We start from the raw sequence: 23544 nt of genomic DNA, 5'->3' as shown, positions 1-23544 counted from the left end.
GACTCAAGGACACATGGCACTGGAGTCTCAGGGCCAGGGCCCCTAATCATGCAGATGTCACCAACAAGTGAACCAGAAGCAGCAGTCCCCACCCCTTGGCCCAGCAGTCTCTGCCGGTTGGCCGCCTACTTTTTTTTTTTTTTTTTTTTTTTAAAGAGAGTGAGAGAGGAGAGAGAGAGAGAGAGAGAGAGAGAATTTTTAATATTTATTTTTTTTTAGTTCTCGGCAGACACAACATCTTTGTTGGTATGTGGTGCTGAGGATCGAACCCGGGCCGCACGCATGCCAGGCGAGCGCGTTACCGCTTGAGCCACATCCCCAGCCCTTGGCCGCCTACTTTGAAGCTGGACTCCCACTTGACTTATTAAAACTGGTTCCCAGAATTTCGAGAAACTGATCTACCATTGCGAGGGGAATTATGACTTCCAGTGGTTCTACTTTGAGTGAGTTGTTGGAATGACACATGGAGCAGCAGCACAGCTCTACGTTTCCTAGAAGCACAGGGTCTGGTACCTCCTCAGACCTTCATCTGTGAGTGTTGGAAATGAATCTATAGCATGTTTTTTTTTCATTTTGTTTTTTCTTAGCAACTTATCTTCATCCTCGAAATGCATCTCAATACCAGATTATTCTTGTCTTAATCCACACTTCTTAGGAAGCTACCAAAGGAAATATGTGAAATGAAGTGTAAGGGCACACTCAGGGCAAATATAATTGTCAATTTTGTTCATTAAAGCTTTGCATTTAAAGCAGTTCTCGGCATTTGAGGATTTCCTCTATAAATACTTGTTGTGTCTCTTGAACAGGTAAAGCCTCTTTAAGTCACATGATCTACCTATAATTACTTAATTGTAATCCTTAATTTTTGAAAACTTTAGCTAGCACCTCAGTCACTGTGCTTCATCTCCATCCTTATTGTCTGCTTCTTCGCCCCCTGAAGGTCACCTCCCCTCATGCCACCAGTGGTGATTCCTGAATTGCTGCTTTCTTGCAGCATGGTGGAACCAAGAGTGGCGATTCTCAGTCTTCCCACTGACAACTAGGCAAAGCTCAATCGCGCCTGTGTAGAGTCTTTATCCTGGATAGTAACGTGGCCTGAGTGGCCATGATTTCTCCCAGCTGCCACCCACAGGCTGCCGTGCAGAGCAGTAGGGTCTTGGATCCCTGCAGTACTGGCGGCTACCCAGGGATTCTGCCTGTTCTTGGTTCAGAGGCAGGAAGTGTTACATTAAAGTCTCTGGATTTGGGAGTGGGGAGAACACAGCCTGCCACAATTCTTTCATTGTCACAATCCACATCTTCTTCCTCCTCCACCAGCTGCAAGATTTTAAGATTTCTTTTCAGGGTAACTATATGCTAGTGTTTTAAAATTCAACATTTAAGAATTAAAAGAGCTTGAGAGAAGAAAAGCAAAGCCTTGGAGGCCCGACTGAGAGCCGCACAGACTGGACTCAGTGGTGAGCTTGCGGAGGTGGAGAGCAGTCGGGCCGTGTGGATCAGAGAGTCCAGTGTCCTTCCCTGGGCCACGCTTAGGGCAGCAGTTGGGAGAAGCCCACCTGCAAGGCAGGGAGCAGGAACGGAGGTGGGGAATCGGGGTCACCCAGGCCCGCTATGGAGGGGTAGAGCGGAGGTCCGTCTAGCCACACAGGGCACTGTGCTGCTGCAGCTGTCTGTGCTGTGCTCAGGGACGAACCCAGAGGACACGGGGCCATGAACCCACGGGGACAGCTCCGAGGCTGCATGCTGGCCCCTGAGATGCGTCCCCCCGGCCTCTCCCCTCCATGCACAGCCTCCACTGGCTTCTCACTTCGTGCCAAGGGTGGACTGCATAGCTCCTCCTTGGGGAAGAGCTCGAAGAAACCTGTCCTGAGAGGGACTGGTCACTTGTTTGGCATCTGTGGAGGGAGGGATCTTACCATTGCCTCTGTACTAACCCAGCATCCAAACAGCCAACACAGGGTCAAGGAAGCACAGGAGTAATTGCCCAGCACCAAGAAAGCTCACAGTGAGCTCTGTGCACACCTTCCCATCACTGAAGTGTGAGGCACACGTTTGCATGTGAGAGACTAATGTCACTGTCACCCTTGCGAAGGCCTCGCCCCTCATCAAGATCTTCTATGAAATATGGTACCTAATGTAGACTAATGCCCACTTACATGCAGAATAAATGTCCTTGGATAACAGCCATGACCTGATTCATAATTGCTGTTACTCTCTTGACAGTTTTCTACACTTGTAAACTCAAGTTTCACTCATGTCTTATACGTATTCCGAGTAGAGCTAGAATTCATAAAACGGTACATTGGTAACTCAATATGTCATGAGGGAAAGAGGGAGAATGAATCAGTTTTCAATGCCAATGTATGCCATTTGTCCATTTAATCAATGAATACGTATTAAGTTCAAAATTCATTTCTTTCACTTGATTTATTTAACACAAATAAATTACAGATTCATTTAAGTACAGTTCCAGAAAATCTTTTCTGTTCTGTAGTAACTGCCCAATTAAATTAATTGATGGAAAGAATATTCTAATCAACTAAATTTAAGTTATTCGGATAGAGGAGTCACATTAGAAGCTTTCTCTCATGCAATTTCATAAGTATATCGACTAGTTCATTTCTTACATGTTTTAGAGGAAATAATTATTGTTAATCATATATTTTCTGTCTACTCCAGATTGTCAACCCAAACAGAGGACAGCGGAACACAGTGGTCAGGAGCCTCTTCTCTCTGTCCCTGAGTTCCAGGCCTGGCTCAGGTCCTCTCCTAGTTATTTAGCTTAGGCCTCTCAGAGTGTTCAGCGAGTAACAGGCATAACACCTACTGCTGCCTCGGGGCTGCATGAAGGGCATGGGGCTCCTGGCCTGGCCAGCCACACCACAAAGCTCGTGTTGAAGTCCACGAGGAAGGAAGTGACAGTGAGTCGGGCCTCCAGGAGGCTGCAGACAGGGAAGAGCCGCACTCCTGGCCTTGATGGAGAAGTCGGCAAATACAGTCATCAACAGGTTACCTCAGGAGGAAACAGAGCTTTGAGGAAAGGCAGAGGTCGGCAGGGAGCCTGGGAAGCCTGGCCTGAGGACAGTGGCTATGGAAAGGTCTGCAGGAGTGGACTCTGATGAAGGCTCTGGCCGGGCCGGGGGATGTGCAGGGGTAATGCCCCGTGGCCTGCGCCTGGCTCCTGAGCTCGCTCTGGGAGGTCACTGACACCAGCTCAAGGCTCAGTCTCAGCTTCTCTAGGTCAGTGGGTTAAGGGAGCAGCATCAACATACAAAAATGTAGTGTTGTTAGTAACAGTGGGAAATGATATGGGCAAAAGCACTACCTGGCCATCAAGTAAAAAGCAAAAATCTGGAAGTAATAACAGAAATTTTCTAAATTCACTAGGATTTTTAAAAGTTCATTGTGTCTATTTCTTTAAATCTGTGAGAGCGTAGCTACCTAATCAAGTGATCAGTAAATAAAGTATGATTCTAAAACTGATGCTAAGCCTGTAATCTGGTAGAACGGGTCATCTTTCAGGTGTAAATAATCATTTCATTATCATTGAAACGGTTGTTTCTGCATGGACGATTTCTTGGCCCCTGACATGTGACTAAGTTCAGGGTGATTCTGAGCTCACCTGACCCAACCTGGAATCCCAAGTTAATAATCACTTAGTTCCGCATTCCCTGCCGGCTCCAATTAGCTTTGGGTAACTATGGTTACAATTTCAGGTAACGTCTCACTTGTCTTCAGTGCCCTTTCAACTCAGAGAGCAGCTGAAAATATCAGCTTCTCAGACGAAGGTGCCTTAGCACAAAAGAAAGTTCTTGACATAAATCTCCCCACACACCAATAAGTGAGCCACCACCGGAATGTTCTATCAGGGAACAGGAGAACATCCTCTTTGTTTCTATTTGTTTGCTTATTTTAAAAATCTACCAGTTAAAGATACTTATATAGTTTTAAGCAGCTCGTAATGTTTTACCCTGTAAAAACCATAGCAGTGAGCATCATTTCAGGTGGAATCACTTGCATAATTACTAAGCCACGTCAATTCTTCTGTTTGGTAACAGGAAGAAAGGTAACACCCTCCCACCCTGGAAGCTAGTTAGCTAATGTGGGCACTGGCTAACCACACCGGTTTCCAGATGCGGGGAGCGCTTCCGACTCACTGCAGTTTGTCCAACGCTCCCACTGGTGTTCCTTCTGGGGAGAAGCCCGACAATCACTTAGGAGTTGGGGGCCCTTCAGGAGCAGGGGAGCCTGGATAACAGGGCACTGAGGCATGGACCTGCAAGGTCCTCCTGGTCTCAGCACAGTGTCCTCAATGTTCAGAGCAGAGGGCTTGCCATCTGGAGGACAGCTGATTGGACTACAAGGCCACAAGGCGGGACATGAGGTCCCCTTTGATGGCTCAGAATGAGTCAGGCAAATCCAACCATGATGGTCCATTTACCCCGATGGTCATTTTTACATTCCATTTATCATGGCAGCACCACAGAGTGGGAAATGTCCTGGAAAATCTGGAAAGTACCAGGAGCTAAGGAAATGTCCCCACAGTCTGGTTTGAGTGGTGATTGAAAACGAAGTTTCACGGTCTCCTCTTTCCCACAGTTCACAGGGCTGCGGCTTCTTCAGAATCCGTCCCACAGGTCCACTCCCAAATGCTGTCTTCAGCTCCTTCTGACCGAGAAGTCCGGCACAGGAGCCGGCGAGACTCTGGGTAGAGGAGGCACTGAGACACCCTCCAGGTTCAGGGATCTGACTGAGGAAAGTGCTGTGCTGCGGGGAGCCGCCAGGCCACAGTGAGGCTCACTGAGCGTGGTACCCCTTCATGCCACAGGTGGTGGCACCTCTCCTCAGGCGGGAGGGACCAGGACAGCAGGCTCAGCCAGATTTCCAGAGGCACCTGCTGTGTGGCTACTGAGCAGGTGGGGAGGGGCTGGCCCGAGGCAGCCTGCTGTGAGTATGAAAGGCATCTGGATCTCCACAGCTTCAGATAACCAAAAAACCGATGAGACATCTCATTGTGATCTTGTGTTGGCAGGTCAAAAGGAGAATACTGTGCATGTCGGAGTCAAATACAAGGTTTTTAAAATCAAATTTGCCTGTTTCTTTTTGCTCTTTAAATCTGGCTGTGAAATGTCTTGAAATTACGCATGCGACTTGAGCTGGGCACGTGGAGGGAGACGGGATGTGACTTGAGCTGGGCACGTGGAGGGAGACGGGCATGTGACTTGAGCTGGGCACGTGGAGGGAGGCGGGCACGGTGTTTCTTCAGCGGCCTTCTCCAGGTCGGACAGCTGGCAGCCCCACCACAGGGCCTTCAGCCTCAGGTGGGACCAGCCGGTGGCAGGTGGATGTCCTAGTGGGCGGAGGCCTGGAAGCTGGGGTTGGAGCTCCCAGAGTCCTGGAGTGCAGAGTGGCCAAGGAGAGGACATTTGCCCCAGTGGTGTGACGGCTCTAATGTGGGGCCAGCTGGCCAGGGCTAACCACGTCCCCAGTTCTCTTGTCATGGTCCTCGATCAAGTGGGCCGCCGACGCTGTTCTCTCCTGAGACTAGGGACTGATGTGCCCAAGACGTTGAGGAACACTTCCCTCTGGAACCTCAGCAGGGGACCAAGAGAGAGGAAAGGTGGACTCCAGGCCTTCACAACAACACACGGATCAGGAGGCCATGATGTCCAACAGGCCCGGCCCAGAAAGCCAGGCACTGCATGCTGTCGCCCATACACAGAATCTAAACCCAGCTGTTCTCATGGTGGGAGGGAAAGGGGCCTTCACATGTATCAGAATATTATATAATGCCCTATAAAATCATACAAATTTTGTGCCAATTGAATACATAAATCGAATGCAAAAATACATACTGATGAATGACAGTGTCTTCCAGAATATGAACTGATTTAAAAGGAGATTTTATATTTGAATTCAAAAAGGCACTATGCCCACACTTTTTAATTTAGTTGTGATAAGAAATGTGTTTTAATTGTGTTTGACATAGACATTGTATTAAAAAGTCAGAAATTAAAGTAGGCCAAGAAACATGTGGCTTTGTCTTAATAAAAAAGTGCATTTCAAAAGTATTGCTGTGTCTTTCATCTACTTGAGGCCAGGAAAACACATCCTGTCTGAGAACACCCTTGTGGAACTGCTCCCACACAGCTGGTCACTATCCAGAACCTTAGAGTGGTAACTCGGCAGCAGCTGAAGATGCCGGATGATGATCAGCCAGCATCCAGTCAGGGCCCAGGAGGGGCCGTTAGCTGAGAGGGGAGGGCTGGAGGGATGTAGCCAAGCACCCCACGAGCAGAGAAGCAAGCCAAGCACACCACAGGACAACCAGCCTGAAGAAGGGCTTCCCTCCTGTCCCATGATCAACTAGGACACAGACAGCGATAAGAACCAAGTCAAAAGACTCCCTGGGTGTGGAGAGAAGGAGCCGTTGCTCCCCCCCACACCACCACGAGGGAAAACGCGGGGCTCCTCGGGACAGTAGATCAGCAGATCCCGCTACGGTCCAGGACCCCAGGGCTGGAGTACACCCAAAGGGGATGAAACCAGGGCGTGAAAGGGACACTTCTGAGTTCACTGTCCACTATTCACAACAGCCTAGAAGGGAAGCAGCCTAAATGACCATCAGTGGAGGAAGGGGCAGAGAAAACGGGGTCCACGTACACCATAGAGCACTACTCAGCCACAGAAATAATGCAGTGCTGTATGTGCTACAACCCGGATGAAACTGGACGTCCTGAGGTCAAGCGAAGCCAGGCAGGCCCAGGAGGAGGGACTGCAGGTCTCACTTGTAATAGGTGGAGAAACAGCGGGTCTCAGGGAGGCGGTAGAACAGTGGGGGGAGAGGCCAGGAGGGTCGGCCAGTGGGCACCGCGTTGGTGTCAGACAGGGGAAGTTCTGCAGGCCAGGGGCCAAGGGTCAACTGCAGGGAATGATAATTTACTGTGCATTCCTAAGAGCTGGAAGAAGGGGGTTTGAATGTTCACCTCATAAAGAAACCATAAAGGTTTAAGGAGACAGACAAGTATATGCCTGATTTAAAATTTAAACCATGTATCCATGTACGGATACGCCACACTGTATCCCATAAATACATGCAGTTTATATGTTTTCACGTATCAGTTAAAAATACATTTAAATTTTAAAAAGAATCCTCCTCTGTCTGTAAGAGTAAATGGTGGGGCTGGAGGCTGGCAGGACTCCAGCTTGAGCCGGTGGAACAGGTCCACCCACAGAGGGACGGGCCAGGAGCACCTGAGGCCTGGGCAGCCAGGAGCTTAGGGAGGGTATTGGGAAATGGCCGAGTCACGTTGGTCTTCAGCACAAAGAAAGGAGATGGCATGGATCAGCAAGTAAAAACAAAATAGAATATGGACAAGAATCCTCTTTGCATTACTCATCCCTACCAATTTAAAAGTAAGAAATATTAAAAAACACACACATTTACTATTTGTGTAATCTGAAATTTTAAAATAAAGAGGAACATGTCCATTAAACAAGGGAAAGACACGATTAAGAGCGAAGGGCCGTTTCTCGTGCGGAAGTCCCACTCCTGGGACCTACCACTTACTCATACCTGATGACCTCGTGCATGGCCACCACTCAGGGGAACACAAATTTGGTTCCGTGTCTTTGAAAGCTCAACAATTTTGCTTTAATAATGGGAAGTACACAACGTAGTCTAATGACAGAATCCTAAAGGCACAGGCTTGCATGTTTTCTTGCTCAGAGACAGGAGCTTCTCTGTGAAGCAGTCCGGGAGCCCTGGCCCACCTGCCACAGGGAGGGTCACGGCCAGTGCCAACCCTCTCCCAGGCACAGCAGTATGTGGTACAGGAAGGGTGAGCATGCAGCGAGCACCGCCATAGCCATATGGAAGGTGGAGCCCACAGGAGGGTGGAGATGTGTCTGCAGCCATTTCACTTCAAGGAGGAAGCCAGCGCTGTGCACTGTCCAGGACACCTGTCCCCCATTCCTCTTAAACAGCTCCCAGGAGGGATGATATATTCCTACACATGAAACTTTCCTCCTTATTCCGTGGTCTACATAGTACTTGTACAAAATAAGAACCATTGTTTGGACAAATTATCTTATGAACAAAATGCAAAAAGAAAGCCCCCAAACCCAGTTTTCTTTTAATTTTACTAATATTTTCCAAAGCAATGTTCTGGCTTCTGGTTTTGGTAGGCTCTCTAGAATTCCAGTAGTATTCAAATAAATACTCCCAAGAAGTGAGATTAACACCTTAGTTTCTCCTGATTTCCTGTGTTCTCTTTGAAGATGGTGTTGCTGATGCATACCTTGCCCTGTCGACTAGGTGAGAGATTAGCTTAAGACAGGTTTTAACAGAGTGATGATTTGAGATCATGGTAACAACACCCTTTCTCACATCACAAAACCCAGGAATTCAGTCTCACAGCAACAGAAAGCTGAAGAGTCTATGTTTCTTTGCAGGTTGTGCAAGAAACTCTCTAAAGGACCTGGTTTGTGACACAGAGTGGCACAGAAGCCCACTCCGTGCACATACAGGAGGGTGGCAAGCTGAGTGTGAGAGATGTGAGTGCGCTGATCTGCCGCTGTCCCTCCTGGAGCACAGAGACGCTACAGCCCAGGTGCTCGCCTTCTAACAAGCACCCAGAGAATACACGCTTTGGCCCAGGGTGAAGAAAACGCGCATCCCGATCACATTCTCTCCATCTACTGACAGTGCTTTGCACTTACGTCTCATTGTAAGTGCAACATGTGTTCAGAAAAACGTGCCCCCAAGGAAGGCGTGCTTCCGGCCACGCCTGCACGTGCCTTACCTCTGCAGATGGGCCGGTGGTCGCTCCACGCCGCCAATGTCTCTGTGACCCTCTGGCAGGTGATGCCTTTGGATCCCTGGAGCACATAATTATCCTCACAGGAGAACTGCACGTTTGCACCAACCCTGGACAGTTACAAAACAAAAAACAATCAAAATTATTCACAGAAAACTCCTCTGAAAACAATCACCAGGCAGCTGCGGCACGGTGACTCGGCTAGAAGAGATAGAGACATATGGTCTGCAGGCCACATGCACAGAGGCCGCCCTGTGACTCAGACACCTTACAGAACCACAGGCCAGGCGCCCACGCGGTTCTGCCGCCTTCAGAGCTAACAAACCCAAGGGCCTCAACCTGTCACCTGTAAGTACAGAAAGAGCCCAGGCGACCTCAGGGTCCTGCAGCAAGGGAGTGTGTGTGAAGGAATGCTGTTTCCCAGAAACAAAACAAACCTGCCACCCCTCCAGAGGTCCCTTCAAGAGCAAGTCTCAGGAGGTCCCAATGAAGGAACCGCCTCAGCCAAGGATCTAGACTCCCATCGCACATGTTCAACACGTTCAAAAGGAGGCCAGTGTCAGTATGTTTCAAAAATATATCTTACAGGAAAAGAGCCGTTTATTTAGAAGACAACAATCCACCCAGCCTAGAATTGGATGGAAATGACTTTGGCTCCAGAGCCTCTGCAAACATGAAGCCTGAGGGCTGGAGCATTAGCAAAGCATCCTTGCAGAATAACAAGAGAGACCCAGGCCGGATCTGAACACGCGTTAGATGACTCCTCAGCCCCCTTTGGGCACTGAGTGGGGAGGGGTCTTGTTTCACTATCTGACAAGCCTGTTGTTACAAGCAGGAGCTCTGCTGTGTCTTCTGACTGGGAAACTGTAGGGTGGAGGTCGGGAAGAACGAGGGAGGCTGTGGGGGCCGGAGCTGCACAGCCCTCCCTGTAGGTGAATGAAATCAATAATGAAAGATAAGGGGAAAGAAACAGACGGGAAATCCTCATGCACCACATCACACTGGGTGTCAACTGGGCAAGGTGGTGGAGACTCTTGCATCCAGGTAACCCTCTTCCTGGGGTAGACACAGGTGTACATGCACATCACCAAGCCAGGTCAAACCAGTTTGGAATATTCTAGGTTAAACAAAATTGAGCATCTTCCTTTTCCAGAAGAACTTCTCAGCTTAATAAAATTTATGATGCAAAATGGGGAGGTTTACAGCACACAGGGCTTTTCAGACTTCCTTCTTTCCAGGAAGCCCACTATTCACCAAATGTCAAGAGCCACTGAAGTTCTGTGGAAGCAACTTTCATAAGAAACACGTAATAGGTACAAATTTGTATTATTTTGAAGGTAAAAAGTATAAAACCCAAGCAATGCTTACTTTCATATTGTCAGTCACAAGAGGTATTTAAGACAGTTATCTGGAGACTTTGTTCTCCATAATTTCCCCCACTGACCTTCGTTTGAACCTCTGAACCACATGGAGTAAATAAAATAAATCTAAGAATTTTGTTTTAAAAACAAGTTTCCTTCTTCAGGCTCCAAACTCTATTTCTTTCTATTTACTTAAATTTTGGTTTCCACATTTTCATCATCTTTTCAGTACAATGTTATTGAATATCTACTATGCCTCCGCCTGTCCTAGGCCCCGTATATGCAGAAATGAGTAAGACCACCAAGCCCGATCTTGTGGAGACAGAGACCTGTCTAGGGAGGAAGGAACAATAACGGTGAATAAGCATTAAGAAATGGGGGTGTCATGGGGCTGCGAAGGACGTGGACCAGAGGGGTCAACATGGAGGGCGGGGAACTGGGCCTGGAGGGTGGGCTGGCAGCTCTGATGAACCTCCTAGATGAAGCTGCTGGCCTCTAATGCTCTCCTTCAAGAGTGGTTAAGTGCGGGGTGGGGGGCAATTATGGCTCGACTGGGCAGCTGCTGCGGGTCCAGCAAGCTGTCCACCCGCACTAGCCTTGGGCAGCACCTGCTCCAGCAGCGCCGCTCCCTTCCTCATGCACGCGGTGGGCATCCATGGTCTCTCCAGATCATTCACTGAACTGCATCTGGACATCAGAAAATGCAGATCAAAAGTGCAGGAGATGTCCCCTCACCTCGAAGAATGGTCATCATCAAAGAGACAGGAGGCGGGTGTCAAGTGTCGGTGAGAGGTGGACGCGGGGAGCCCCTGTGTACTGTGGCAGGAGGCGGCCAATGAAGTGTGGGGGGAAAAGCCTGGAGCCTCTTGGAGGACGAAGGACAGCATTGCACTGGGTCCACCGCCCCTGCAGGGCTCGTGTGCTACAGAGGAGAACCCCATGTATGAAGACGGCGGCTTTCCCGGGTTCACTGCAGATCAGAGCCAGGTGCAGGGTTAACCGCAGTGTGCACCCAAGACCCTCAGAAGAGGACAGTGCCCTGCACATTCCCATGGGACACAGCTCAGTGCCAAGCCGGAGGGCCTCCTGCCCTCTGCAACAGTGTGGGTGAACTGGAGGGTCTCCCTGAGGCCCAGAAAGACGCACTGCGTGACGCCGACGAGGGCTCTGACAACAGAACCCACACACGCAGAGCACGGAGCGGTGGCCACCAGGGGCTGGGGGGACGAGGTGACGCCCACCAGAGGACACGACACTTGACAGGAGGAGCACGAGGCCTAAGTTCAGAAGCCCTAAGGCACACGCAGGGCTACTGTTGGTGAAGGCATATTGTTTACTTGGAAACTACTGGCACAGACTTTAAATGCTCTCATCACAAAAAAAAAAAAAAAACTTAAGTATGTGAGACAAAGGGTATGTTAAATGCTTGACTAGCCAGTCTACAAGGTGTATGCATTTCAAAATACCATGTTGTAGATCATAAATATGAACAAGTTTTGTGTGATATTAATGATAAAACAATAATATCACCATTGTGTTAACTGGTTTCATTTTTGGCAATACATGTCTGTTCAAAAATATGGAAAAATTACTGCCAAACATGGTTTCAGAAGTCAGGGACCTGCCCAAGGACAGGCTGTGTGTGTGTCTCAATTATTTTTAGATACACGTGAGAGAATACAATGCTGCTATGTAAAAGATAAAGTGGTGGTGCATGCCTGTCTTCCCAGTGGATCTGGAGGCTGAGGCAGGAGGATTGCAGGTTCTTGAGATTAGCCTTAGCAACTTAGTGAGGCCCTAGGCAATTTAGCAAAAAATAAAAAAGGTACTGGGGATATGGCTCAGTGGTTAAGTGCCCCTGGGTTCAAACCCTGGTACCAAAAAAAAAAAAAAAAAAAAAAAAAAAGAAAGAAAAAGAAAAGAAAAAGAAAAGAAAAGAAAGAAAAAGAAAAAGAAAAAAAGACAGAAATGAGAATATGTGACAACATAGGAAAAAAAGAAGCATGACAGAAAATCACATGCACCCCAGGTCCAAGGAACTGCACAGCTAACTCCACTCTGTCAGGAAGGACAGGCATGAAACTGTTCTGGGGTGGTGACGCCATCGTAAGTATTTTCTCACTGTGCTAGTAATGGTGCTACTCCTGATTTCACTACTTTGTGATCTGTGATGACTGCATTTGAAATAAAATGTGTTAGATATAAATTTATATTATTCAATTTGGTTTTCTCAGAAGGATTCATAGAAGAAAATTTCAGAAAAAAAGTAGCTTTCTATTGGCAAATAAATTTAGAATAACTGAGATTAATTATGTTACATAATTCAAATAATTATCAGTAGTTGGGAAAAGTAAGAATTAACAGCAAAATTATTTCTATAAGTTCAAGATATATTAGTGTTCAAATTAGGCACCCAAGTGGAAAACTTTAAGTTAAACCATGAAAGTGGGAGAATTTTGTCTTTTAAATAAAATATGATAAAAAATACATTTTTTTCACCTCAGCGCTTAACACTGCTGAAAACCCCGTCACTTGACTTGATTTCTAAAGACATTTCTTCATCCCTGACTACTTACCTTCACCAGAGCAGGAAGAGCTTTCTACGTGAATGAACCACTTCTAAATGGGGCAATTCTAAAATGAACTCCTTTTAAACGTGACTTTCTCAGAGAGTGGCCATCTCCAGATCTATTTAACATTGATACCACAACTGCTTCTGGGGGGAAAAAATCTGAAATGACTTAACATTAAACTAGAGTCCAAAAAATGCAGATGTGTTGATGTCCACCCACCACTGATGACCAGGTCCATGCACCTGACCGGCTGCACCGCGGTTCCCACCTCCTCCCTCAGCCCACACCAGCTGGCTTCTCCGGAATCCATGGAAGCCGTCCATCAGCCCACGTGATGTTTTCTTCTCTAGTAGCTTTTGTTTTTAATTAACACTTGCTGATTGTGTTTATGAGTACAATGGCATTTGAATGTGTGCGTTCCTGTGCGATGGTCAGGTCAGGGCAGGGAGCACCCTCATTTGGTTGGGGAGCATCTTAAATCCTATTAGCTATTTCACTTACTGGCATTCATGGCTCTCCTACTGTCACAGACTTAGGAGCTATTCCTCCCATCCGCATGCACCCCGCCTCTGTTAACCATCATCTAAATGGGTGGGTGGGCGGACAGGGGTGGACAGACAGACATCAGCCTCTGGGTGATGAACTCCAGTCCTGACTCCCATGTTCACGGTGCTGCCTGCTGGGCACTTGGAGGCTCTGCACCTCCAGCCAGAAGAGATATGTGGCATGATGCTGTTTTTTTGTCTCAAGCAACAGAAAACAGAAAAATTTGAGAAAGAAGAACTTTAGTGCTGAGTTCCATCCGGGGTTTATCACCTTTGTCCTAATAACCTGGATGGGGATGGCTTCCTGAGCTGGATGAAGCCAAAGCAAAAGCTGGATGAGAGTGTCAGGCACTCCCACAGGTGGAGGGTGTGGCTCACCTGACGCTGTTCCCAGGGGGAACAGAGCTGTGTGTCGGGGCGAGGGGCCAAGCACACTCAGGCCTGTGTGCTCTCCTGCATGTTACCCCCCCACACACTGGGGACCTTGGCGCAGCCCGGGTGGGCCACAGGCCCCTACTCAGCTGTGGAGCCTGTGCTTTCTGGGTCTGGGTGGTGTGCGCCCGGTTCCTCCCTCCCTACAACAGCTCGGAGAGCCAAGCCCAGCCGAGCCCTCAGACCCGCAGCCAGGCAGTGCAGGGAGAGCACAGAGGTACAGTGACAGTATCACGGAAGTCTGATGCCTCCTCCCACCACACCTTGACCAAGAGCCCAGGGGGGCGGGGGAACAGTGCCACTGTACTGTGCCTTCTCCGTCCTTCCCCTGGACACTTGCACTGACCCTTGCCCGCCCTCCGTTCCTCTTGCTTCCTCTAGTCCCCAGGCTCAACCCTTGGCTGTCACTGCCCCATGCCAGGTTTGGTGGAGGAACGTTAGGCTGAAGCACAGAGAGTGGAGGGCAGGAGGGGACAAGGGCCACAGGCCTGGAGGCCCCGGAGACTGTCCTCCTGGGAGTGCGCTGCCCCTCGCCCTGGAGTCCCGTGGCCTCTCGCCCTGCTCTTTAATCAGGCACTGTCCTCAAATTCCGTGGAAGGAATGAACAGGACTGTGTGGTTTCGACGTGAGGTGTCCCCCAAAAGCTCACGCGGGAGGCAACGCAGGCAAGTTGGAGCTGCGGACACTGGGTCCTGAGAGCTTCCGCCTGGTCAGCGCACCCGTGTGCTGAAGGAGATGAGCTGGTGACCGCAGGCAGGTGGGGTGTGGCCGGAGCAGTGAGTTGCGGGGTGGACCCTTGGTGAGCAGAGCTTAGTGTCTGCCTGGTGCCATGTTCCCAGGCACCACCCTCCACCATGATGCTCTGCCTCAGCTCAGGCCCCGAGGAACAGAATCAGCTGTGAGTGGACTGAGACCTCTCAAACCAGGAACCCCAAATAAACGTTTCCTCCTCTGACTGTTCTGGTCAGGTCTTTCGCTCACAGCACTGAAAAGGCTGACTGAGCCAAGGACGACCCGGTCACCACAGCGGCCATTCAGAATGTGTCTCAAATGCCCCAAGAGCCCTGGGCTGTGGGCTCCAGGAGCAAGCCGGGTGGAGCTTCAGGTGGCAGGCGTCTGTGGCAGGCGCAGGGTCTCCATGACCATTCACTGCTGTTCCAGACACTGTGCAGTCGACCTCGGGGACTCTTCCTGCCACTGAGTCCTCTAAACCTCAGGGACTCTCTGGCCACTGAGTCCCCTACCACCCAGACGGGGAGCCCAGTGCTCAGTGGACTGCTCCACTAACCAAAGGACGTGGCCCCAGGAGATGAGACTGGGGGGCCACAGATGCCACCCACAGCAAAGCAGCAGAGCAGGAAGAGGCCTCGGACCTGAGACTCGGGCTGCCTCCCAGAAGATGCTGTCATCAGAGACACGTGCAGCTTCCGCAGTGTGGGATGTGGGTAATTGCCCTTTTGATTTTTGTGCATAATACGTGGTTTCTGGGTTTTACTTTTTTATGGCAATAATTTTCAGACTCCTCTCCTCAAGCCTGAAGTCAGTTTGTCGCTGTTAATAATGCATCAGCAAGTAGATGGGTCTCGGCAGCCTAAGGAAGAAAAGGGAACTAATACCTCATGCCAACTCTAGCTACAGTGCATTAAGGACAGCACAGGAAGACCCCAACGGCATGGACATCCAAAGCTCTGTGCCAGTGTGGCTGGCCACAGTGCTGCTGAAGGGCTGCAAGTGACCTGCGCTCCCCAGGCTGAGCCCCGCTCTCAGAAGCACCACACCTGGAGAAATGGATGAATGTCCTGCGAGAAGATTGAATCTAAATCTTCCAAGTGTGTTGTAAGTTCATGGAAACCTGCTGCTGACCACACAAGAGGACGTCTCGCTCCTGCAAAGTGGAAACATTAAGTCCTATGGTTCACTCTTTCTCCAGAGCCAGAAGCTGTTCCCTATGTTTGGGAAGGAGCAGGGGAAGGGCAGGTGGGACACTGCAGGTCCTTAGGGACGTAGGGCTTGAGGAGCTCTGCAGGGGTGGCAGAGCTCTCCTGGCAAGTCCCTCTTCCACCAGCTCGTCTGCATCTCTTCTTGAGGTCACAGGCAGAAGCCCCCCACCCTCCTTCCTGGCAAGAATCCCACCCCCAGGATGTAGCCTCTATGTCACCTCCAACTTGGGATCAGGAGGCCACAGAGGCCCCCTGACTCAGGGTCAAGAGGTGTGTTTGGAGCTTTCCCTTTGCCCTGAAGCCAGAGTGAAAACCGCAGTGGGCCTGTGTAAGAGAAAGGGAAGGAGTCCAGCCGCCTGTGGTGCCCTCAACAGCCTGCTCCACCGCTGTGCACGGGTAGGACGGACCATCCACAGTGACAGGCTTGACCTACGCTGCCAGAGGTGGGGAGCTGGCCAGGCATGGAGAGGCAGAGAGGGACAGGTGCAGACCCTCTAGGCTGGGCAGGCATTCGGGAAGGCCCCCCCCAAACTCAGCAGTCGAGGTGGCCTGTCCCACTGCAGAAAGGAGGAAAACAAGACACAGGTCCCTTGCTCAAGTGCCTGATTCAAACTGTCTTTTTTTTTTTTTTTTTTTTTTTTTTTTTTTTTAAGAGAGAGAGACAGAGAGAGAGGGAGAATTTTTTAATATTTATTTTTTAGTTCTCGGCGGACACAACATCTTTGTTGGTATGTGGTGCTGAGGATCGAACCCGGGCCGCACGCATGCCAGATGAGCGCGCTACCGCTTGAGCCACATTCCCAGCCCCATCAAACTGTCTTTCTTTACTCTGAAAGTTATCACTTCAGTCTTTGACGGACCAGCAAACCTAATATAAAGATACTATTTGGCAAAATGGGCAAATATTTTCTCCTGAAAATACATGGTGCAAAACCTTTCGATATTCCGATTTATGCTTTACACCCGCACTCATAAGAGCCCTGCAAGCACAACTCCCAGGCTCCACAAGAGAGGAATAACACAGCAAGAACACACCAGGAGGGCAGGCGCACACGAAGACACACCCGCCACAAACTGTGACGTCCAGAGGTACATCCAGAAGGGATCACAAAGGACAGGAACATGGTGCCTACAGAAGTCAGCACAGAGCCAGGTCCTGCAAACCCAGCTGCACTGGGCCTGGTTTACATGCCTGCCCTCCCCAGTGACTCCTGTGCCCTGCTTGTCCCCCCAATGTCCCACTCTGTTCCTGGGCCCTGGAGCAGCTGATGTCAGCCAGGGTCAGAAGCCCACAAGACCTCTGCTGGCAGGAGCCCCTCAGCCAGCTTGGCTGGCTGAGCCTGTCAGTGGGGGTTCTGGGTTTCATAGCGGCTACAGGGAAGGTGGGGTCAGCAGCTCAGGAATGCAGGGGAGTCAGTGCCATGGGGGCACTTTGACAATGGAACCAGGGGCAGGAGGAGGCCAGCAGCAGGCACCGGGGCCAGTCTCTCAGCCAGGTCAGCTGAGCAGGGACGGAGTGGCTGGCTGAGAGTGTCCTGTCTACAGCTCCCTTCCCATCTGCCTGGCTCCACTTCCTCACTCCTGCTGCCTGGGCCTGAGATGCCCTAAGACCTTGCCTTCAGATGACTGGCAGGAAATCCCAGACTCCTGGGACTCTGATCGGATGACCAATGCCAGGACTTGGAATCACTTTCACCAGGTGACCTGGCTGTGTAAATACTGCAAATAAATGCAGCTCTGCTAAGCCATTAGCCCATGCTCTCCTCACTGTGTGGTAAGGTCCTGTGGCCAAGAAAGACAGCTTCCTGCTCAGACTTCCTAAAATCCTGAATACACCGCTTCTAGTTATTTGCAAATCTCTGCTCCTTACCATTTGATCTACTTCAACCCAACCCCCACCTCCAAAATTGATTGAATTCTTAGTACAGTTTCTTCTCTGATATCAATTTTGTGTCATTATAGAAATAAAACCTTAAATTACTTTTCATATTAAAGAAGGTAGGTAGGACTAAGTCAATCTGAGAGAAAGGCAAGCTAGGGGTACTGGATAGCAAAAAAGAAAGCGTCCTGGGGAGTTTGATGTGAATATCACACCATGCTGTGCAGACACAGAGGCTCAACCTCTGAAGGCAGAGATGTGGCCCCTCAGTCCCTGCAGCTGTGTATTTGCTAGTTGGCCCATCTGCTCTGATGTCCTGCCATGGAGACCAGCCCTCACTGCCCCTTGTGACTGAGGACAGAGGCAAGGCTGGTTCTCCTCGGGTTCCACACCTGCTCCTCTCTCTGCTGGGGCCCACCCACATCTCAACATGGAAGGACCCTTGCCTTCCCAGCCGAGGCCCCAGCTTTGCAGCGATCTCCAGAGCCTTTGCCAACCCGCCACACCCACAGCAGTCGATCCTTCCTGATGCTCTTCTGGTACCCTTATGTCACAAGAGCACCTGCAGTTCTCCAGGACTGGAGTAGAGGAGGGTGACCTTATGAAGCTGACCCCCAAGGATGCCACAGGTGGTGGTCCTGCCTGCCCTTTCCTTCCTTTGAGAAGAATGATGAAAAGCAAAGCTGACTTCAGACGCAACAGCTAACCCCCTGAGGTGGGCTGGGCCTCTGTGTGGGAGCTGTGCACAGGTGTGCTGATGTACCTGGCGAAATGGTCTCCACAGTCCAGCCAGGGAGCACTCCTACCTCTCATATCCTCTCTCACAGCGAGGGAGCTGAAGCCCACTCCCTAAAATTCCAGGAAACAGTATCGAGCTGTTAACTACAGTCCGTATGCCAAGCATCAGATCCCTGGAGGCCTTCGTCCTACCAGGCTGCAATGCACCTTGGACTGAGCAGATACAGAAGGTCTTAGGCCGTCAGGGCAAGACGGAGAGGAGCATGTGTGACGGCCAAACCGGCCCTGGTTGTGAATGAAATCCTAAAAATGATATGGCAAGAAACCATTCCTTGGGAAAGGGTCAGTTCCCTCCCCGCTCAGCCTTCCTCCAGGAACCCTGATTCACCACGGCCCTACCTCTTAGATTGGATTGGAAATAACTGCCCTAGGAGTCTGACTACTCCCTCTGTGCCAGGCTTTCAAAGACGAGAGAGCTAAGGGTGCCTGTGAAAAGAGCCTTTCTTCTGATCTGTTTCTGTAGGCAAGCTTTACCTTAGAGACCCCGCATGAGGCCTTCAGCAACATGGATTAGGAATTTTTTTAAAAGAGGAAAAAGGCTCCATTGATAGGATGAGTCTAAGATGACCCAAATAACCTGTGAATGTTGTGAGAAAGTGTGGATCAGGGCTCAGAATCTGGAGTTTGTCTTCCTCTGGGCCTACCAGCCTGTCTCTGAGTGCTGCTTGTACACCTCCTCAATCACTGTTTCCTGCAAGAGGCGCGGCCCAGGGCCAGAGCAGAGGAGCATGGAGAGGGTCTTCTGAGGAGTTCAAGTGCCTGGTTAACGAAACTGCGTGTGGACACAAACAGGGGACCCAGTCAGTCAGTCAGACACTTACGTATGTGTGCTCCCAAGTGGGGAATTCAATAGAAAAACAGGTGGATCCAGGGGACATCAGTCAGTCATGGTGAGAAGATCGTGACGGGGGAGGAGATAAGGAAATGAGGAAATTCCAGAGACCACAAAAGAATAGGCCAGGACTCCCCCTCTGGATTTCCAGCTCTGGGCTGGTTCTCTTTGGGGAAGTCCCTGTATCTCTATTGCCTTGGCAATAAGCCTACTTCTTGCTTGCTGTCTCTGTGCCCTGTTCTTAACTTCTTTGCTGAATGGAGACAATGAACCCAGCACCACTGCACATGGCCACCGTCTGCCTCTGCCCTTCCCAGCCCTGGCCACCGCCGTTCTGCTCTTCTGTGTTTTCTGCTTCTTTAGACTCCACACACCTTTGGGTGTGGCAGTATTTCTCTCTCTTGATCTGGCTCAAGCCCAGGTTGGCCTGTTCTTCCCACAGGTGGATCAGCCCACCTGGGAGCTCTGGTTCTTTTTTCATGTGGCCTTAAGATCTGTTCCATGCACAAGATCTCAAGAGCTGGTCTGTGCACCAGAGGCTGTCACAGGATGATGGCTGTCCTGCTCTTGCAGAGGTGGCTCCATTTCCTCAGAGCAAGAGGTCTCCAAGCAACAGTGTCAGTCTCCAGAGACCCTCAAGAGCAAGCCAGGGCGGCTTTCTTGTGAGGGCAGGAAAGACTCAGCAGCATAAAGGGGCCCTTGTCTGCTATTCCAAGGTTGTGCTCATCAAAAGTCCAGTATGGGAAAGGGAGTGAGGAGCCCACCAAACACACACACTGGGAGGGCATCGGGAAGCTGAACATGGACAAATCCTTGTTTCCTGACCCTCCCACGTGCCTGCTCCCATTTGTATGAAGAGGAAGCTGAGGGGCATTGCTAATGAACTTCAGACAACTGCTGCAAAGGGTGTTTAATAGGACAGAGGGACAAAAGGACTGATTGAGTTCTCACTTATTTATTGGGGTTCTGATTTATTTTAAATAGATCATAGCTAAAAACAAAAGCTGTCTAGCCGGCCACCTTCTGGATTTCCTCTAGGACACAGATACAGAAATGTGAATCGACTCGCGTAACCAGCAATTCCCAGCAAGGTTAGAAGTCCGGCGTCTCTGAGGTTGGTTCTATTGCCACAGGCCACCACCCAGAGATCCCAAAACGTTGCTCAGGGAATGAGTGCCTCCCCCCGCTTACCCACCGCTTGCCCTCTGTTCTCCAGGGGGTCAGCACTGTGCTGCCGATTACAGTGGGAATCGGCGGCCGACCACCACAAGGAGGAAGAAGCATCACTCCAGGCAGCAGCAGAGTCTGAAGGGCAGCGATCTTGATAAGTGATAGGTGCTGGCTGGGAAGTAAGGTGTTCCCCAAAAGCTCATGTATGAGACAATGCAAGGTTAGGGGTGAAATGTTTGGGTTATGTCAGCCTTAACCCAACCGGCAAATCAGTCACCTGAGAGGATTAACTGAGTTAACTGGAGGCGGTGCAGTACGGCTAGAGGAGGGGGTCCCCGGGGCCTGGCTTGGGGGTTACATTTTGTATCTGGTGAGTGGAGTCCCTTTCTGCTTCCTCATCATCACGTGAGCCTCCTACCTGGGCTACGCTCTTTCTCCATGATATTCTGCCTCTCCTGGAGCCCCAAGGAATGGAGCCTGCTACCTGTGGACTGAGACCTCTGAAACTGTGAGCCCCCAAATAAACTCTTCCTCTTCTACATTTGTTCTTCTCAGGTCTCTTAGTTAGAGCAGCGAGAAGCTGACCGAAATAGAAATACAATAGAAATACAATACCAACCTCTACGCCATGACGTGCATTCATCATAAAGAACATTCTTCCAAACCTTTGTAAAAACAATGTTTTATCAACTTAAAAGGTGGTTTTAACATACTAATTGGAACTGTGGATGAGTGGGGAGCAGGGGTCTACAGCAGCACCAGGAGCTGTTCTCCATGACGGTCAGCGCTGAGCACATAGCTGTTCCTCACTAAGGCACCCATCTGTGAGGCACGCTGGACAGCAGGGCACAAGCCCCAGAGAGCTCAGTGGCTCCTGTGTATGTGCCTCCCAGGAGGGCCACCTGGCTCCTGGGCCCACTGCCCATGCACTGTGCACCCGGGGGCTGCTGCCCAGGACACTGCCCACTGGCCTTGCTTCTCACTGTTTTTCCCAGATCATCATGTGAGGGAGGTCACTAAGATTGGACCACCTTATTGCAGCAAGAACCAACTGGAACCTTGTTTCTCCTGCAGACACACAGAAGCTGCAGTGGACAGAAGACTCGGGAAAGGCCCTCTAATGAGATTTCCAGACTTTCCCAGGATATCAAATGCAGTTTCCAGGGCAAGCCTCCGAGGGCTGTGCTCACCTCCCGTCCTACCAGGAATGACATAAGCCACGTGGGAAATGGTCATCAACTGCATGTTACTAACAAAAAGTGTGGCTCTTATCATAACGCCGATGGCCAGGTACCTATGGAGCAGATGCATCCCCGGAGCTGGAAGGTGGAATAGCAGTCACCAAGGCACGTGGCCAGAGGGAAGTGAAGGCTGCTTTACGGCCCAGAGCTTCAGGTGGCAGGATGAGAGGGCTCCGGCTGGAGGCTGGTCCTGGCTGCACCTCCTGTGCATGACCTTAATGCTGCTGATCCACACACAAACCGTGGATATGACCTAAATATCTAAGTGCAACTGAATAGTTAAAATATTAACCAAATTATTTTTTAAAAATCCTAATTCCCAGGCTAAGTTCCTAACAAATTAAATCAGAATATTTGGGGTAAGCTGAAGTACTTCCTGTGTGGTACAGACTAGCAAGCACACCCCCTCCATCCTTCAACAGAATGCTGGTGGGGGCAGAGAGGAAAATACAATGAGAAACCTGCAATGCTAAAGAGTTTTTAAAGGATCAGACAATTAGAGAGCAGGGAGCAGGCCCCAGGGGGCACAACTCCGTGCCATCCCAGATACCAACCCACATGCCTCCCCTGGGCTTCAGGGTTGTTGGTCCCCCCGAGGAGCACCTTCCCGGCTGGGCAGAGTCTTATTCAACAACAGGCCACGGAGGAAACCTGACTTAGAGCCACAGAGCTCCACACCACAGGGCGTGGCCCCGAAGTAATGATGTCATCTATTTTGTCCTATCCTTTCACAGGTGAAGGACCAAGAAGCAGAGAACCAGGTTACAGAGGACACTTCTAGGAGCATTAATATTCATTTATGATGAAGATGATACAGTGGGCTAATTAATTCTTCAACCATCTTTTGACAAATTAATCTACTTAAGTATCAATGATCTATTTTCACAGAAAATTATTTAAATGGATCCTTTTTATTTTGAAAATAAATATGTGCTATTACAGATATTGAGAAGACTGTAGAAGACAGAAAGAGAATGTACCGGAGTTCTACCCAGGGGATCCTTTATTGGAAGAAGCTTTAGCCAGATATATGCTACCTGAAACATTCACAGTGCTCCTTTTTCAAAGGGACGTAAAGGTTTCAAATAGTGCAAACAGGAAAATATTGGCTGTGGTTTGTCTTCACGTAGCCTGCAGTCTTTGAAAGAGCAGCAATCACTGCCACCCATTTTTCTTAGACTAGCTCACTTCCTTTGGAGCAGGGAACCTTTAGAAGTCTGCATGACTGCCTTCAGGTAAGGGCACAGAAACATGTTGTGTCCTCAATTTTTAATTTCAAATTTCAAAGACACTTTGGAGCAGGTCGGGATCACTGGCATTGCAGATTCAAGTGCAGGACACAGCAGAGGGCACGTGCACCTTCATCCACCGGTTTAATTTACAGGGAGCATCTAAAAGAAATGCTTTCTTCTCCATGTGGTTGCTTTTCGCCCTGTGCAGCTGAGTAGCAAGGAAATCATGGACGGACCAAGCATGACTTGCAGAAACAAAATACAGTTCTTAGACTTTCATTTTCAGAACACTGAGTGGAAAGGAATCAGATATGAGGTGTGGAAAACTCTTCCAACATGAAACAAAGCTTAGGTGATTTTTAAGTTTCTAAAGGCTTCCATCATAGTTCCCAAATTTCATTTAAATGAAACATCAATATGGTCTTTATTCTGAACTTTAAAATCTTCTTTTATTAGCAAATTGATTTTTTAATTGGTAGGAAAGTGCAGGCCAAATAACCCAGTGACATTTTAACAACAGCAGTGAGAGAACCCACATTTCTTTCTCGTTATTAAGATGAGCAATGATGTGCATAACTAATCTTGGACGCAGCAGGGGCTCAGTGCCGAATACGCTGTATGGATTGAATGAATAGATGCTCTCTTATTGAAATAATCGTATTCCCAAGAATGTACCTGAAAATCAACATTCTGCATATCCAGTTAGCACTTACAGAATGTGA

The 23544-nt window shown here is 49.5% G+C and overlaps 1 protein-coding gene across 1 annotated transcript in view; it reads right to left on the bottom strand.

Annotated features, from left to right (window-relative positions):
* Positions 1-23544, bottom strand: part of CSMD1 (CUB and Sushi multiple domains 1) — a gene marked incomplete at both ends in the record, with an annotated part of 1655719 nt that overhangs the window by 467207 nt on the left and 1164968 nt on the right. The window contains one exon of the mRNA XM_081269879.1: positions 8805-8929. Within this exon, the coding sequence (XP_081126005.1) occupies positions 8805-8929 (125 nt within the window). The remainder of the gene's footprint in view (positions 1-8804; positions 8930-23544) is intronic.

Source organism: Spermophilus citellus (genome assembly GCF_964194105.1).
Source record: "Spermophilus citellus genome assembly, chromosome: 16".
In the NCBI taxonomy this organism is placed as follows: Eukaryota; Metazoa; Chordata; class Mammalia; order Rodentia; family Sciuridae; genus Spermophilus; species Spermophilus citellus.
This window is presented reverse-complemented; position numbering and strand designations above follow the sequence as displayed.